The sequence below is a fragment of the Neoarius graeffei genome, chromosome 21 (genome assembly GCF_027579695.1).
Source record: "Neoarius graeffei isolate fNeoGra1 chromosome 21, fNeoGra1.pri, whole genome shotgun sequence".
Taxonomy (NCBI): domain Eukaryota; kingdom Metazoa; phylum Chordata; class Actinopteri; order Siluriformes; family Ariidae; genus Neoarius; species Neoarius graeffei.
In genome coordinates this window covers 51,793,246-51,808,870 of record NC_083589.1, presented here as the reverse complement: position 1 = coordinate 51,808,870, position 15,625 = coordinate 51,793,246, and the positions used below count along the sequence as shown (strand labels likewise).

Genomic DNA, 15,625 nt, shown 5'->3' with positions numbered 1-15,625 from the left:
GTGCTCGGCTTAAGTTTTTCGTTTTCCCATCGGCGGCTCCAGCCCCACTTTGCAGTGGCTGTGACAAGATGTGTTATGCTCTGCAATAATAAAAAAAAATTGGTACAACCAGTGTTCGAACTATGCCGATATTTTCGGGGGGGTCCCTTATTTTCCCTTGGGTGTGTGTGTGTGTGTGTGTGTGTGTGTGTGTGTGCTTGCGCTTGTCTCAGAGCGCGGCTCTCCATCGCGCGCTCACTTCGGATATGCAAATGCTTCCCGTGACACACGATTGCTATGTCAATAAACATCATTTTGCCAATATTTTAGAGACCCCCCAACATTTCCCAAATCATGTTTTCAAGGGATCTCATGTCTGTTTCAGGGGATCTCGGATCCCCCGAGTACCCCCGTAGTTCGAACGGTGAGCAAGCCCATTCACTTTTTTATGCTGATAAGAGAATTACAATGGTTCTTCATGTGACAAAAATGTGCGATTAAATTGCGATTAATTGCGAGTTAACTATGACAGTCGCGACATTAATCGCGATTAAATATTTTAATCGCTTGACAGCACTAATATATATATATATATATATATATATATATATATATATATATATATATATATATATATAAATTTGTTCCAAGTACAGACTGCAAGACAATCATTTTTGTTTCGGTGAGAATTGCAAAAACAGTCTTGCTTCAAAAATATGCAAAAGGATTTACCTAATGTGAATTTACTCACTGAGCAGCGTGTGACTGATTTATCTTGCACTCACCCGGAAACAAAAGCACTTCAAGGACCTTTAATGTGTGATGTATTACCATACTGACAATAAATCTACTCAGTCAACAGCTCATGTGTTAACGAGGCTAACTGTCTTAAACATCACTCACTGAGAATTAAATCCTCTTCCACCACAGCACTGCTGAATTCTTGAATACGACTGGTCGGGTAAATCATGACTATTATTTTACTAGAACAGCAGCCACGCCCATTCAGCCACAAGAGCATGAGTGAGGTTCGGGTGAGGAGGCCTGAGGTGCAGTCAGCGTTCCAGTTCATCTCAAAGGTGTTCAGTGGGGTTGAGGTCAGAGTTCTGTTCGGGACACTTGAGTTCTGCTCCAAACTTGACAAAGCATGTCTTCATGGAGCTCAGCGACATTGGCAAGGCAAGGCAAGTTTATTTCTATAGCGTATTTCATACACAGTGGCAGTTCAATGTGCTTCACAGAGGTAAAAGCAAAACAGTAAACAATAGAAAATAAAATTACATAAAATAAAGGGGGAAGAAGAGAGGAAAAAAAAAGAATTAAACAATAGTAGAAAAAAAAAATAATAAAATGAAGTAAAAGTTCAGTAAAAAACAGCAGAATAAAATAGAATAAAAGTTAAGTAAAGTTTAAAACATGCAGAGACTGTAAAAGTTTAAAGTGCTGATGACACGAACATGACTCTAAGCAATTTCTTAAATAAACTATACAACATGGCAAACATGTTAGATTTCTGTTATAATTACGTGAAAAGAAGCTGTTGTTACGCGAATATCCAACTTTTAATTGCACAGCGCAAGAAAACTGGGTCCGTGGCTCGCGGCCATGTTGTGACGTCAGCGGGAGAACACGCTGCGGTTCACTGGCTGTTCTACTCTGGTTCTACTCAATGGAAATGGCGCATGAAAACGCCGGTGAACTCTCTAGTGCTAGCTCTTCCTCTTCTGGGAGTCTAGAATTGTGTTGATCTCTTCGGAATAGAATCTATGATAGCCTACCCTCTTTACCCTTTGCCTCTCGTTGCTAGGCGGCAGTTACACGAAAGCCGCAAGCTTTCACAAGCAAATACATGACTGATATCACGCCGACTTTATGATTATATTTATGATTATCATGTAGAATCTATAGCTCTACGTACCTTTATCTTATGTCGTTTCACAACACATGTTCTGACAGGAGGACTGTCTTTGGATCCGGCATAGCTACGAGTAGACCCCCTCCGGAATACTGGCAGTGTTGCCAGATTGGGAGGCTTCCCGCCCAGTTGGGCGGTTTCAAGTGCATTTTGGTGGGTTTTGAACATATTTTGGGCTGGAAAACTTCAGCAGTATCTGGCAACAGATCTGGCAACAGATACTGCTGACGTTTTCCAGCCCAAAATATGTTCAAAACCCACCAAAATGCACTTGAAACCGCCCAACTGGGCGGGAAACCTCCCAATCTGGCAACACTGTGTAGGCACTGCTGATGGTAGTAACACACGTTTGTGCTGAACTGAACACCCAAGAGATTCTTTTAAGCTGGGAAGGGTGTCAAAACAATCCAAATCGAAGTGTTGAGAGCACAGGACGGATGTTGGTGAGGGCTCCCACTTGTCACGAGTGCGCCTGACTTGCTTCACCCACTTCGCATGCAGCTCGGGATCTCTGGGAAACGAATAAACTTACCCCATCCTTGTGGGTTTTGGAGCAAAAGCCGGCAACACAACGCGAAGGCATAATAACTAATATATATAATAATGTATAATAAAAATACTAATAATGATAAACTGAACACCTGTCGCATCAACAACAAACTGGTAAGTTAGGAGGAAGGTTCTTTCACTGACGTCATATAGCTCCTTCGTCTCCTGGGTGCTGCAGCCCCGTCAAATTTGCCCAGATAGCCGCGTTTATCATCATAACTTGTAAAATAGGCGCCTTCGTGAATTAATATATGGATCATTGGGAATTACTTTTTATGTTATAAAACATCGCCGAAGATGTCAAAAACGTGTCATCAGCACTTTAAAACATGTAAAGATGACGATATTTATCAGTTAGCAGAAAGCATCTGAGAACAGCTTGGTCTTTAGTCTAGATTTGAAGCTGCCAACAGCAGGAGACAGTGTCATGTGGGAAACATGGCTGGGCCTCTTTCTTCTGGTGAAAGGAAATCTTAAATGCTTGAGCTCAAAAATGTCCTATTTCTTCCAAATTTGTGGACACAGTTTAAAGCATATACCATGGCCTCACTTTTTGAGATCTCAGGAACAGTTTTAAGCGTTAACAATAAATCTAATATAGTAATGTAATCATTTTATGATTAAAATGATTCATATAGGTAGTGGTCTGAGTGAATGACCCTGATGTCCGTGACGTCACAGCAGGAAGTCTATCGGTCTCATCGCCATTTCCGCTATACTAAAACACAGAGCTGACTGCAACTCCGATCCTCCATTTTGAGCTAATTTATCGCCATGCCACGTCAATGTGTTGCTGGTGGGTGCAGCAACACGACAGAAGGTGGATTCACGTTGCATTCATGGCCCGAGAATGTTCAAACTGCAAAGATTTTGGCGTGTTTTGCAAGACGTTCACGGCCACATTGGGCACCTACGAAGTGGTCTCTCCTCTGCTCTGAACATTTTACTGAAGACTCGTACGAGACCTCTGATCTGTCGAGGAGCATTGGCTATAAGCCCGTATTGAAAGAGGGTGCAGTACCAAGAATTAAAGAAAAAGAAAACTACAAGAAAAGAAAAATAGTTATTTTAAAAGGAAAGGGAGTTCAATTGCAATAGTTTTCCTGGAGTGAGCCGAGGGTTGTTGCTAAAACCCAGGACGGAATGGGACGGGACATATCACTTGGGCAGTGACCTCCCAGCAGTTGTTGCTAAAACCGGTGACGTCCCGTCCCATCCCGGGTTTTAGTAATTGCCTGAGCCGAGCAGTAATAGCGGAGTACTCAGTATGGAGAAAATGGAGAATGAGTGGAGCAGCCGTCTGATTTCTAAACTGGATATTGCTCCCATCTCGCCCTTACATGGAAGAAGTGAATGAACGGGGAATTGAACGAACAACTGAAAGTCAAATTGTTTCAAAAACAAAATCGGCCACAAGATCGGCCTTCGAGAAGCGAGAACGCAGACGGGTAAGCTCAGACTCTCATTTGGATTAAAAAAAAAAACGTTGTTTACCTGCATTTAGATTAATACACGTAACTTGTATTGTGTATTTACTGGCATACGATTATTTAATTTGCTTCAGAATGTGATCGTCTCAGTTCATCTGATTATTTAATTAGCCTTTTCCGTTTTATCAGTGAAAATGCATGCATCTACATCTATGTTGCGTAAGTTATAACACCCATCCTGTTTTAATGAGAGTCAACCCACAATCAATGAAGTCAAATCAGTCTTAAGCGTAGGTCACAACCGGACGTACGATTTTTTGGCCGCGCGATTTTTGGCCTTTCCCAAATCGCTGCGTTTTTTTTGTTCGTGGAGAAAGACGCACGTTGGCCGTAAGTTTGTCTTGCAACCTGAAAAAAACGTATACGCCCGTAGAGTTTGTTTGACATGACAAAGAACCTCTGTGGCCAGTCTACGGCTCGAAAATCAGCACGTCACACGCGCGCCCTCCGTGCGTTTCTTGCGTTTTTTGCACGTAGACCGGCTGTAGGAGCACGTACGGCCGGTTGTGACCGAGGCATTAGATGAGCAAGTCGGTAATGATATTTCTTACTTTCACCAGAAATTTTTATATGACTTTGGTCTATAGCTGTAAAAGGCCTCAACCTTAAAACCGGTTCACGCTGTGACGTCACGCACTCAGGGCTGGCTGGATCAACGGAGCAGCTCAAACGCCAACTTTGCGGTCAATTTTAACTAAAAAAAATAAATTTTTTAGTCCCATTTATGCAGCATACAAGAGTCAAGCATGGAGATACTATCCACTCAAATTTATTTAAAAATAAAGGCTCTGCGTATCTCCTTTAAGGAAGACCCTCATATGGGTGTGGTCAGGTGTGCACAAACACTTGGCCAAAAGTGTTTAGCTGTGGGTCAAGGACCATTAGCAAGTGGACACTCGTATATGACAGCATGAAGGTTCTGGGTTCGAGCCCAGTGGCCAATGAGGGCCTTTCTGTGTGAGGTGTGCATGTTCTCGCCGTGTCTGCGGGTTTCCTCCACCAGTCCAAAGGCATACAGCTAAGCTAACTGGCTACTAAATTGCACATAGGTGTGAATGGTTGTTTCCCCAAGCCCAGAAATGGGGGCGTTGCAGCAGGAAGGGCATCTGGCGTAAAACTATGCTCCAAGTAATACGACATGTGGATCAATAGGGTCAACACGGCAGCGACCCCACATGCACAAGTGGGACAAGCGAGGAGGAGTGAACGAGTAAGTCACAATCACTACAGGCCTTCCAAATGTCATCGGACCACCTTAATCCAGTCTCTGATACTCAGGCATGATGCTGCTGGTATTACATTTTTACATTTGGTGTCTGGTGGAATGGGTTTAAAGCACCACGATAGTGGAGATACAGTTTCACTTTCCCCTGCTGCATGGCGATCTCTGGGGGGGAATCGAATTCTGATCCTCGCTAGATCAGCAGAGAAATTGTTCAGCGGTTGGTTGTTGCTGAGTCACCATCATAACTTCCTGTTTGTCCTCTCACCTCTTTCTCGGTGTCTCTGGAGATACAGGCCCACTGATTCTCCTGCACACTGTAGGCCCAGAAATCTGCCAAGTCCTGCGTGCCATCCCAACCTCCAAACAGATACACGGTCTCTGAGAGAGACGAAAAAAAAACAGCGTGAGAGAGAGAGACTGGGTTTGGCGGAACAGTTCTAGCCTCCGGCCACTCTGCCGGAGTTGTTTTCCACCAGATGTCTTGATGCCTGACCTCAAACAAATAATGTTGCTTTTTTTCCTCTCGTGCTATTTAAAAAAATAATAATAATAAATCACATAACAGGACGATTACAGGTTTGGCTGCAATAGTGATGCTTGTTACATAACATCCTCACATGATAACGCGTCAACAAAAAGCACTTTTGTACAGAAATCAACTATAGCAAGCCATCTAGGGGAAATAACTTGTTTAAAGTTGCAATGCAGTAGAGCAGCAGTGTGCAGGACAGGTCTCCATGGCAGCATTGCTATGACGATAGGAACGACAGTGTTGACGCAAACGGAGCTCAGATGTAACAGGGTAACTAAGACACTGGCCACATCAGGTCACCGGAATAGATTTCTTAATCTCAGAGGACAAATTAGCAACTCAGCTCAATCTCTGCATTTTGTCTCGCTTAGAAATAATATTAAAAAAATTAAAAAAATTTTTTTTATAAATAAACCCCCACACAGAGCTCCCATCTCGAGCTATTTTGAGCAAAATCCAATGCTTTATGTTTAGACGAGGCACCTTACCCGTCTGCACATCTATCACCATCTGATGACCACCTCTCATCCCGGGCCTACTGTCATCCCCGTCACCTAACACACACGATGAGGAAAATGAACAGGGCAGAAAGTGTACATTTAAAAGAGAAACTGCAATAAGTAGGAGAGCATCTAGGAAACAAAGGCAGCAGCAGAGAGATGGCAGAGAACAGGAGAATATCAAAACTGCCTTTAATCTTGTAGCCATGTCAGACATTTCAGAAGCTGACATGCATTTTCAGAGACGAGGACTTCGCATTAAGGCTGATCAGTGGACCAGAAAGTACTACCTTTGGTGCATTTGGGGATGATCTGACTCCAGCGTGGCTTGTACTCCTGTTGGCTGATGTACTGATTAAACAAGCCATCTAAAAAAAAAAAAAAAAGCACAGGAAACAAGAGACAAGGGAGTCAAAGCAGGGAGAGAGATGCATGAGCCAGTTGGGACTTTCATCTAATGGTGATGATACACAAGGCAACTTTTTGGGCAATGTTGCCGAGCAATGTTGCTGGCAACGGGCAACTAGGTGAGACATAGGGCAACTTTTCAGGGCAACTAACGATGGGCAACAACAGTTAGCAACGGCAGTTCACAGTTAGCTAAAAAAAAAAATCGATGTCTTAATTTTTGCTGTGACCATTTAATCAAGCTGTCTGTTGTTTTTTAGAGCTTTGGTGAGGTAAATTCCTCCATATAGAATATTAAAATAACTTACCGGCGTAAAAACAGATGAGGAGTCTCTCCATCTCTTCACTCCACTGACACTGAGCGGCCGCCATATTTGTTTGAAATTTCTGATCCGAACCTCACCAGAGGTCACATGACTCGATACTCGCGTTCTGATTGGCTTATCTCAAAAAGTTGCCAGAGATTATCAAAACCATTCAGAAAGAAACAATGTTGCCCAATCTCAATAGAAAAGAGTCAAAACGCAATTGCCCAGCAACATTGCCGGCAACATTGCCCAAAAAGTTGCCCCGTGTATCATCACCATAAGACAGGGGTGGGCAATTATTTTTTCCATGGGGCCACTAGCCTGGGAAATCCCATGCTGCTTTGCACAATCGTTCCGATCTGAAAAAAGACAGCATGGAAACTATGGTCTAAAGGCTCGCCTGAGTTAGGGAGCCAATCAGAGAGTGGGGAGGGGTGGAAAGACGGTGACGCGTACTACTCGACAAACGGAAGCTTGTAGTTTATTTGGGACTGTTTACGGATCACATTTAACATGGCGGCGAGCGATACGAACCAAACTAACCAAACCAGCTTCTTATATTTGTCTTGCACAAACGGCAGTAATCGTTCGGTGCCATTGTTTTCCTATTTTTGTTTTGCCTTCTCTTTCTCTTTCCTTCTCTTCTTCTTCGCTCTAACTACGTCACCGGGTACAACTGCCATGATTGGCCATGGGCTACGTATACGCCAAATGATAGACATTCGCAACGTCCAATAAACGGCCGTTGACAATCGTAAACCACACCTCCCCTACGAGAAATTCAATAGACGGATTCCAGACCATATTGCACTTGTGATATGGTCTGGTGTTAACCAGACTATGGGGCCACATGAGAAACAGAAAATTTAGTGGAGGGCCGGACCAAAAGGCTGAACTAAATTCTGCATAATATTAATTGTATTTCTTTACATAAAGCAGTAAATAACATTGTTTTTACAAGCTGCTAAGACTGGTAAGAGTAGGGAAAAAACGAGGTTGCCTTACAATAAATGTCATTTATTCAATCAAATTTCCCAAAACAATGGTTAACAAAATGTGAACGTTTGTACCATTTTTTTTCAGTCACATTCACCCCAAAACACAATAAAGACATCACAATATTGTCTTTCTGCTCCAAATATCAAGTAAAATACATCATATTATAATAATGATGCCCACATTTGTAGTCTAATCACCTCATTTGGTGCTTTTCAGTTTTTTATTTGTTCAGTGAGAGAAATCTCATCTCTGTTGGGCTTTAACGAGTGCATCAAAGTCAGGCTGAATGTCTGAGGTGGAGATGCGAAGCACAGCTGACTTCATCAATGAAAATGTTTGTTCACATATGTAGGTAGAACCTACAGTCCATGTTTTGTTAAAAGCCCTGCATTTGGCATCTACCTTTCTTCTTTTTGCGGACATTTTAGGGGCTAAAGTCTTCTTGTGACCTGCTCGCAACAACGTCGATTCGGTGTAGGTATCAGATCTACAGATCGGCTCGGGCTCCGGCGTCTGCTGGTGACGTCACACTATGTGATTGGATGGACCGTTTGAAGGATGACGTACAAGTTTGTGGTTGGTCTGGACAAATTACGGAAGTAGTAAGAAAAAAAAAAAAGTCATGCTCATGTCGCGCGCATTGTGTTTTTGTTGAACACAACTTCAAAATAAAAGCAATGCACATTCAGTCCATGTATGAGGTAAAATTAGAAAAATACGTTTATTTTGTAATTTCTAATTAACCTTACGCGGGCCGGTCAGAATGAACCAAAGGGCCGGATGCGGCCCGCGGGACGTAAAATGCCCAGGTCTGATCTAAGCTATAAATACTTTAAAACCTGGAGATGGCTATTAGGAGTTGAACTTGGACCAAAGGGGGGGGGGGGGGGGGGGGGGTCCAATTTTTCACTTGGTCACATTTTTTTTTTTTGCCTTGAGACCTTTTAAATGGATGATTAATGCAGAGGATGCATTAGGCCAAAGTTTAGTCCAACAGCCTCCATAAACCAAAGACAAAGATAATAAAGCACCACAGAAAAAGTACATTATTTAATTTCTTTTAACATATAAAAGAACTACAGCATCCTTATGAACATGTTCACATTTTGAAATTCATTTCACAGAGCCTAATCTAGGAATTTGAAAATAGGGGACAGATCCCTCACTAGTTGTAGAAACAGGGGACAGAAAATATTAACATGGGTAAAAACATCCCTCATTTGTTCCAGTTAGTGGGGACAGAAAAATAAGTAATACATTGGTAGATATTTTCACGAGTACATCTATAAACAGAACAGTTTTATTAATCTTTACTTTTAGAATATCATTAACATAATACTAAATTGAACTTTCAACAAGAAAAATTAAACAAATTACTCAAAAAAAAAAAAACTAACAATCATGTAGAATGTGTAAGATTACCAGGACTACAAAAATGCAGAAAAATAGGCTTTACTTATCCAAATGCTCCTGTTGGTTCAAAAGTTAAAGTGCAGAGAACCTCACAGCACAACATGAAGTTACCTTAAAATAGAATATAAATGCCTCAGCTTTCATGTAAGAAAAAAAACTATTAATACTAGTACTGTGTGCAGGCAGTCTCTCCTGAAGACTAAATTAAAAAGTAATTATAAACTAATAAAATAAATGGCTCAGGCTTCATAGAAGAAAAAAAACAATTTGAACAGAATCTCACAGTATGATGCTGAAGCTGCCTAAACAATGGAAAATAAAATACCATTTTGGCAAAAATGTTGGCATCCATTAATTTCTTGTATTAAGTAAAAAAAATAAAGTGCACACAGTCCTTCACTGTAAACATAACACACTTTCAGTAACAGAATTTAAGCCTACATAAACACTGACTCGCACATCATGCAATGTTGCCAGATACTGCTGACATTTTCCAGCCTAAATATGTTCAAAACCCGCCAAAATGCACTTAAAACCGCCCAATCTGGCAACACTGCGCACATGCTGCTTCTCTTGAACGTATACACGGAAGTAAGGTGGAAGGTAGTTTGTCGACGTCACCGCAAGACGACGCCAACGATTGGATATAATGGTTCACAAAACTGTTTTACCCGCTAAATAAACCATTCGGAATACTTCAGTCCTTTCCGATTGGTGTGTAAACAACGCTATATTTACCGCAGTGCTTGCTAGCGCGTGCTGACAAATTGATACGCACAAGATTCAGTAAAACGCGACTACACGCTCTCTACTTATAAATGCGCGACAAAATGAATAGATACGCGATATCACTCTCGCGCCCAAAAAGTGGATGTGCGACAGACAGATAAAAAACGCGTATTATCGCCCTAGATTAGGCTCTGTTTCATTGCGAATAAGCTTTATGACTAGGGCTGGGAATCGATCCAGATTTCCTGGATCGATTCGATTCCGATTCATAAGGTCACGATCCGATTCGATATCGATTTACTTAGATATTGCTGGATTGTCACTTTAAAGTAAAAACTGTCCCTATTGACAGGAACAGCCCCATATGTGTTTGTGCATGTAATTTAACACCAAATGCCTTCTCCAGTGCAGTTTGATTCGCCGCAGGTTTAGCTGAAACTGTGTCGGCGTGGTGCCTGGATAAGTGGTTGTGGAGATTGGTTGTATTGCCACTATATTTTACCTCTATGTGGCACAGTTTGCACACTGCTTTTGTTCTGTCGACTTCGTCTCTGTCCTCGGAACGTTTGAATCCAAAGTAATGCCATACATCAGCTTTCAGGCCAGGCGGTGATTTTAGCTGTGCAGCTTCAGCCATCTCGCGTTCTTAAGTTTCGGTTTCATTTGCCGACACCCGCTTTTTATAGCGGTCCTTGCGCGGTCGAGAAAATAGTGCCTATAGCCACCTGGAAGAGATCGATCCACACATTTTGGAATCGATCTCGTATTTTTTGAACGTGAATCGATATCGGATCGTGGATCGATCTTTTGAACCCAGCCCTATTTAGGACTAACCTTTGCCAGCTATAATCAGGTCAAGTTAGCTGATTTGAATGGAAAATAACATCACAGCGTTTTCCCCAGAAAAAATTAAAGCCCTAAATTCTGCCATGATAACTGAGCACCAATGGCACGAAAGCGAGCGCTGAAGGCACGAAGCGAAACTGGGGTGGTCCGGGGTCACGCTCCCCGGAAAATTTTTTGAAAATAGATGCTCTCGGGTGCATTTTCAGGGTCTCAGAGGTTTTAGATACATGATTATAGGATAGATTTGACCAGTGTTTTAATTAGGGATGTGAACCAATGACCGTTTGACTGATGGTTGACCGAATCAACGTCAACTGGTTAATTTTTTTTGGTTGTCGGTTAAAAAAAAAAAATCAATCGTTTTGAAGCTGCCGATTTTGGAGCGGAGAACCTGGAATTCTGTGTTGTAAACGCTTGGGGCATGCCACGCGGTGTAAGGACGACAGCTGACAAATCAGAAACACCCATTCAGTCATGTCCCGCCCTCCCGCCCCAGTTGAACACAGCTGCCACTCGGCGAAAGAAAAGTGCAGACACAGGCTTTTTAGCTTACAAATTACTATTCTGTTTTTTTTTTAATTATTATCAGAAGGCACATGGAGTTTAGTCCTGCCTTGGCCAGTGCATTCTGAAAGTATGTTTCGGTCTGTAGCCAACAATGCATGTTATTGCAGATCATCTCTCTCCACACAAACTAAAGGCACAGATGCTGACTTTTGGAGGGAAGGGGAGAGAATGAAATGACAGCGGTGTGTGGAGGGGGAGTGACAAACGCAGCTTTTATGTCTGTGAGCCAAGTCGGTGACGACTTCAGAGCAACTTCAATACCATGCAGTAATGGCGTGTTGATACTGGTAACGGCGTTATAACGATTGTAGCTAATTAATTAGATTACCCGGCGTTAACACAACCTTTATTTTAACGCCGTTATTCCCATCACTGAATGTTATGTACTTCTTCTAGCACTTGACTTTATTTTCAACGCCATCATGGCCAACTGAAACTGTCTCTAAGCTGGAGCCATTTGTCCTCCGCTCCAATACAAACCCCTCGACATCAATGCCGCGTTTGACTAAGGCAACATCCACACGACAACGGCAACGAGATGTTATTTAACAATATATCGCGTCCAAATTGCCAACAATCAGTAAAATATCAGGTCCATATGGCAACGCAACACTTGCTGAAAACGATGCAATACACATGCCACACCTCTAGGGGCGCTGTAAGACGGTCCCTTCGGAGACACCAGAACAATAGAAGAAGTAAGGACGCATGCGCATAAACTATTATGTGCGAGACTTCATATTAGCCACAAAGTCAGGAAAATCTGTTTGTAAAATTACATTATAATGACCAAATACAATGAAAAGTATTTTTCCAGTCTCACCTGTGAAAGGTAATCCCATGTGATCTCGTTTGGACGGCAAACCTGTTGGTACAGTTAAACGCAGCACATGAATCTTTATTCTCCGCTTTGACCTCTCCAATATGGCGGCGAGGATGACGTATGATTCTACGCGGAATCTTTAATGGTCCGGAATAAATTGAATGCTACACGTTGATGGATTAATTTGCTCCTCTACGCCCTTTTTGAGGAATGTATTGTAGGACTTAAACCAACATCTGAAGAGGTGAGATCGCTCCTTTTTTTCCCCTATTTTTGCTGGCGGGATTGACTCTGCCCTAAGGGCAGAGTCTCTCTCTCTCTCTCACTTTGCACCATTACACAATAAATATTCACAGTGAAAATATTTTGTAAGCGCGTTTCATGAACCAAGTTATAGGATTTGTTGACAACTCGCATCGAGTTCGTTACACTTCTACCCGGCGTGAAGCACTCACAGTCATGTGGCTGTGACGTCATCGTAAACAAATCCGTTCTACTCATCCAGACGACTTCACAACAGCAACGTTGCCAGATCTTTCCACTCTGGAACCCGTTCTCAAAAAGATTGCGTTTTGGGCACCCAAAACACCGGTGCCGTGTGGACGCCAGGCCTAAACGATAAGCAATTGTATCGGAGTCACCTGAATCCGTTGCCGTGTGGACAGGGCCTAAATGTTTCGCGCTGTAGAAAAGGTAATGTGAGTGGAGGGCAGCGACTGGGACTGAATGTGCGGATGCTCGCGGTTAGATTTAGAATAGATTCTAATAATTCCAATTCTAGAATTTTAAACTCGTAGGTTAACCGACTTTAACCGGCTAATGGGGCTCGGTGGTCGGTCAAGATTTTTTTTTTTTAGTTTTCACCATCCCTAGTTTCAATGATTTCTGACCTAAATAGTATTAACGTATACACATTTGAAATTTCACCTTAAAGTTCAACGTGCAAGTTAAACTGTTTTGTTATAGATTATTAACGTCCCCCGAAAAAATTTTAATAACGCGCAAAAACCCTGCATTTTAGTACTTATTTTCACTAAAACAAGTTATAACGTTTAAGCCTTTTTCTTTCATGTACATTAATGATTAACATGTCAAAAATATCAAATTTAATTCCCCTAGTTAATGAGTAATTTTCAGGAGTGCGTTTAGAAAACGCGGTGATTTTACTGCTACACAGTTCATTACTTTGAAAAAAAAATCAGACAGTTGAAGGTAAACTCAGCAAAATCCCTAAACAGTCCTGTTAAAAAGTAAAGGTCTGTCAGAGTTTTTAAAGCTTTCAGGTTTCAGTGTTGGGGACGTTGAGCCTCGTTTATCAATCTTTTAGTAGAGTTGTGCGTTTGCAGAAGCTAAAGTGAACTAAACATTTCCAATTCATATTTATGTGAGTTGAAGCCAGTTGTTTACATTAGTTCATATTGTCTGTAAATTTAAACACGCCAATGAATACCAAATTTCTCATGTCAATCAGGGGCGTCGCTAGGATTTTTCAAGGTGTGTGCGCGCAAGCTTAGAAACCGGCTCTTCCATTATTGTTGTTTCTTCCATGTTTTCTTGATGTCGTGTTCTAGAAACGGCACTAAAACTTAGCTTCGAAGCCACAAAATGCAACTGTGATGGAAAAAACATATAATAAATCGCTTACCTCTCTTCACATCGAAAGGAGGAGGAAAGTTTTGCTTGTTTTGACATGGCGAATTATTAACACAAGAGGAAATACTCGTAATTCGCAACTAAAAAGACTGCAGCTACACTGGCAGCTTGAACATGCTTTCTACTGCGATTGTGTTGCGCTTGCGCAGAACGGTGTCAGTCCTGCGCGCCTTAGCTCGTGCACCGTTAACAAAGAACACCTGTCTTTAATCAATCAACTATGTTTGGGCTATTGAAGGACCGCGCCCATGCAAGGACGATGCCAAGTATTACGCCACGTCTAGGAATGCGAAAAATCCGAAAAATAAATTTCTCCATTCGGAAAACCGGAGATTTTCAAGAGTTTTGTCAAATATCCGGATTTCCGGGTAAATCCGGAAGACTTTCATCTATATTATTTGAAATTATGCTATATTTGACACATTTGGACAACTTCACTTCGTGAGAGTGTTTATAAGTACATAATCTTTCTGCAAACCCAAACTAATGAATTAAAGTGCCATTCCACCATTGGATGTATTCTTCGGCATAAAATACAATATATTTTATGACAACATGACTGGACAGAGAAATCTTTTCGCTTCAAAATGATATATCAAACATAATTTTTTGACAACGACAAGTATATTCATTTTGCGACCAAAGTCACCTACCCTTTTAATTTCCGCGGGGTAGTGAAACGTGATGTCATCGGCAGGTTCCCCTTCTTGTGTACCACGTCACGTGTGACGTGGCACAGATTATCAGCAATGGCGGATAGAACGCGATTTCCACTTGTCGATTGCTGTGCCGATATTCACCATCGACCGTCTCCTTCGGGCATCACTTGCTATTTTCCTTCGCTTCTTTTCCGAAGCTGACAATCGCGTTCTATCCGCCATTGCTGATAATCTGTGCCACGTCACACGTGACGTGGTACACAAGAAGGGGAACCTGCCGATGACATCACGTTTCACTACCGTGCGGAAATTAAAAGGGTAGGTGACTTTGGTCGCAAAATTAATATACTTGTCGTTGTCAAAAAATTATGTTTGATATATCATTTTGAAGCTAAAAGATTTCTCTGTCTAGTCAGTCATGTTGTCATAAAATATATTGTATTTTATGCCAAAAAAATACATCCAATGGTGGAATGGCACTTTAAGTTTTCTACTCCTTTAAAGCAGATTAATTCTCCTTGGCCCAATGTTGGGCAACCCTCTCATAGTCCATCTCGTGGTCATCCATGCTGATATGGATCAAATTGTCCAGCGAGTCTTCTCCTAGCTTATTAAAATCAGTCGGCTTTGTCCGTCTGGTGAGGGACAACGTCGGCAGCCAATGAGCTCGCTTATAATGAATCGGAAAATTCCGGGATGTCTGATGTTTTCTTTTGATGTTTACACTGCCACAAGTAACTAGATACATAGGAGAGCAAATATCAATTCATATGTAAATGGATCTGTTATTTGCTCTCCTATGTATCTAGTTACTTGTGGCAGTGTTCTCCACTATCGTTAATGACTCGGCGGCCCGCCGAGTCATAACGGCTAGAAGAGCTATTACCGCCGACTCATAAATGCGCCGGTGAGCCTTAATTTTGGCCGCCCAGTCAAAAAAAAAAAAAGTTTACTTCAAAGTAAAAAAAAAAAAAACACGCCAATACAAACACCAAAGTAATTCTCTGATCATAGATCGTTGATACGCTTT

General features: G+C 41.8%; 1 protein-coding gene across 1 annotated transcript in view; it reads right to left on the bottom strand.

The window, feature by feature from the left end:
- Positions 1-15,625, bottom strand: part of mkln1 (muskelin 1, intracellular mediator containing kelch motifs) — a 168,116-nt gene that overhangs the window by 67,577 nt on the left and 84,914 nt on the right. Inside the window, exons 7-9 of the mRNA XM_060903331.1 lie at positions 6,481-6,558; positions 6,179-6,244; positions 5,424-5,536 (exon numbers count right to left, since the gene is read on the bottom strand). Coding sequence (XP_060759314.1) covers positions 5,424-5,536; positions 6,179-6,244; positions 6,481-6,558 — 257 coding nt within the window. The remainder of the gene's footprint in view (positions 1-5,423; positions 5,537-6,178; positions 6,245-6,480; positions 6,559-15,625) is intronic.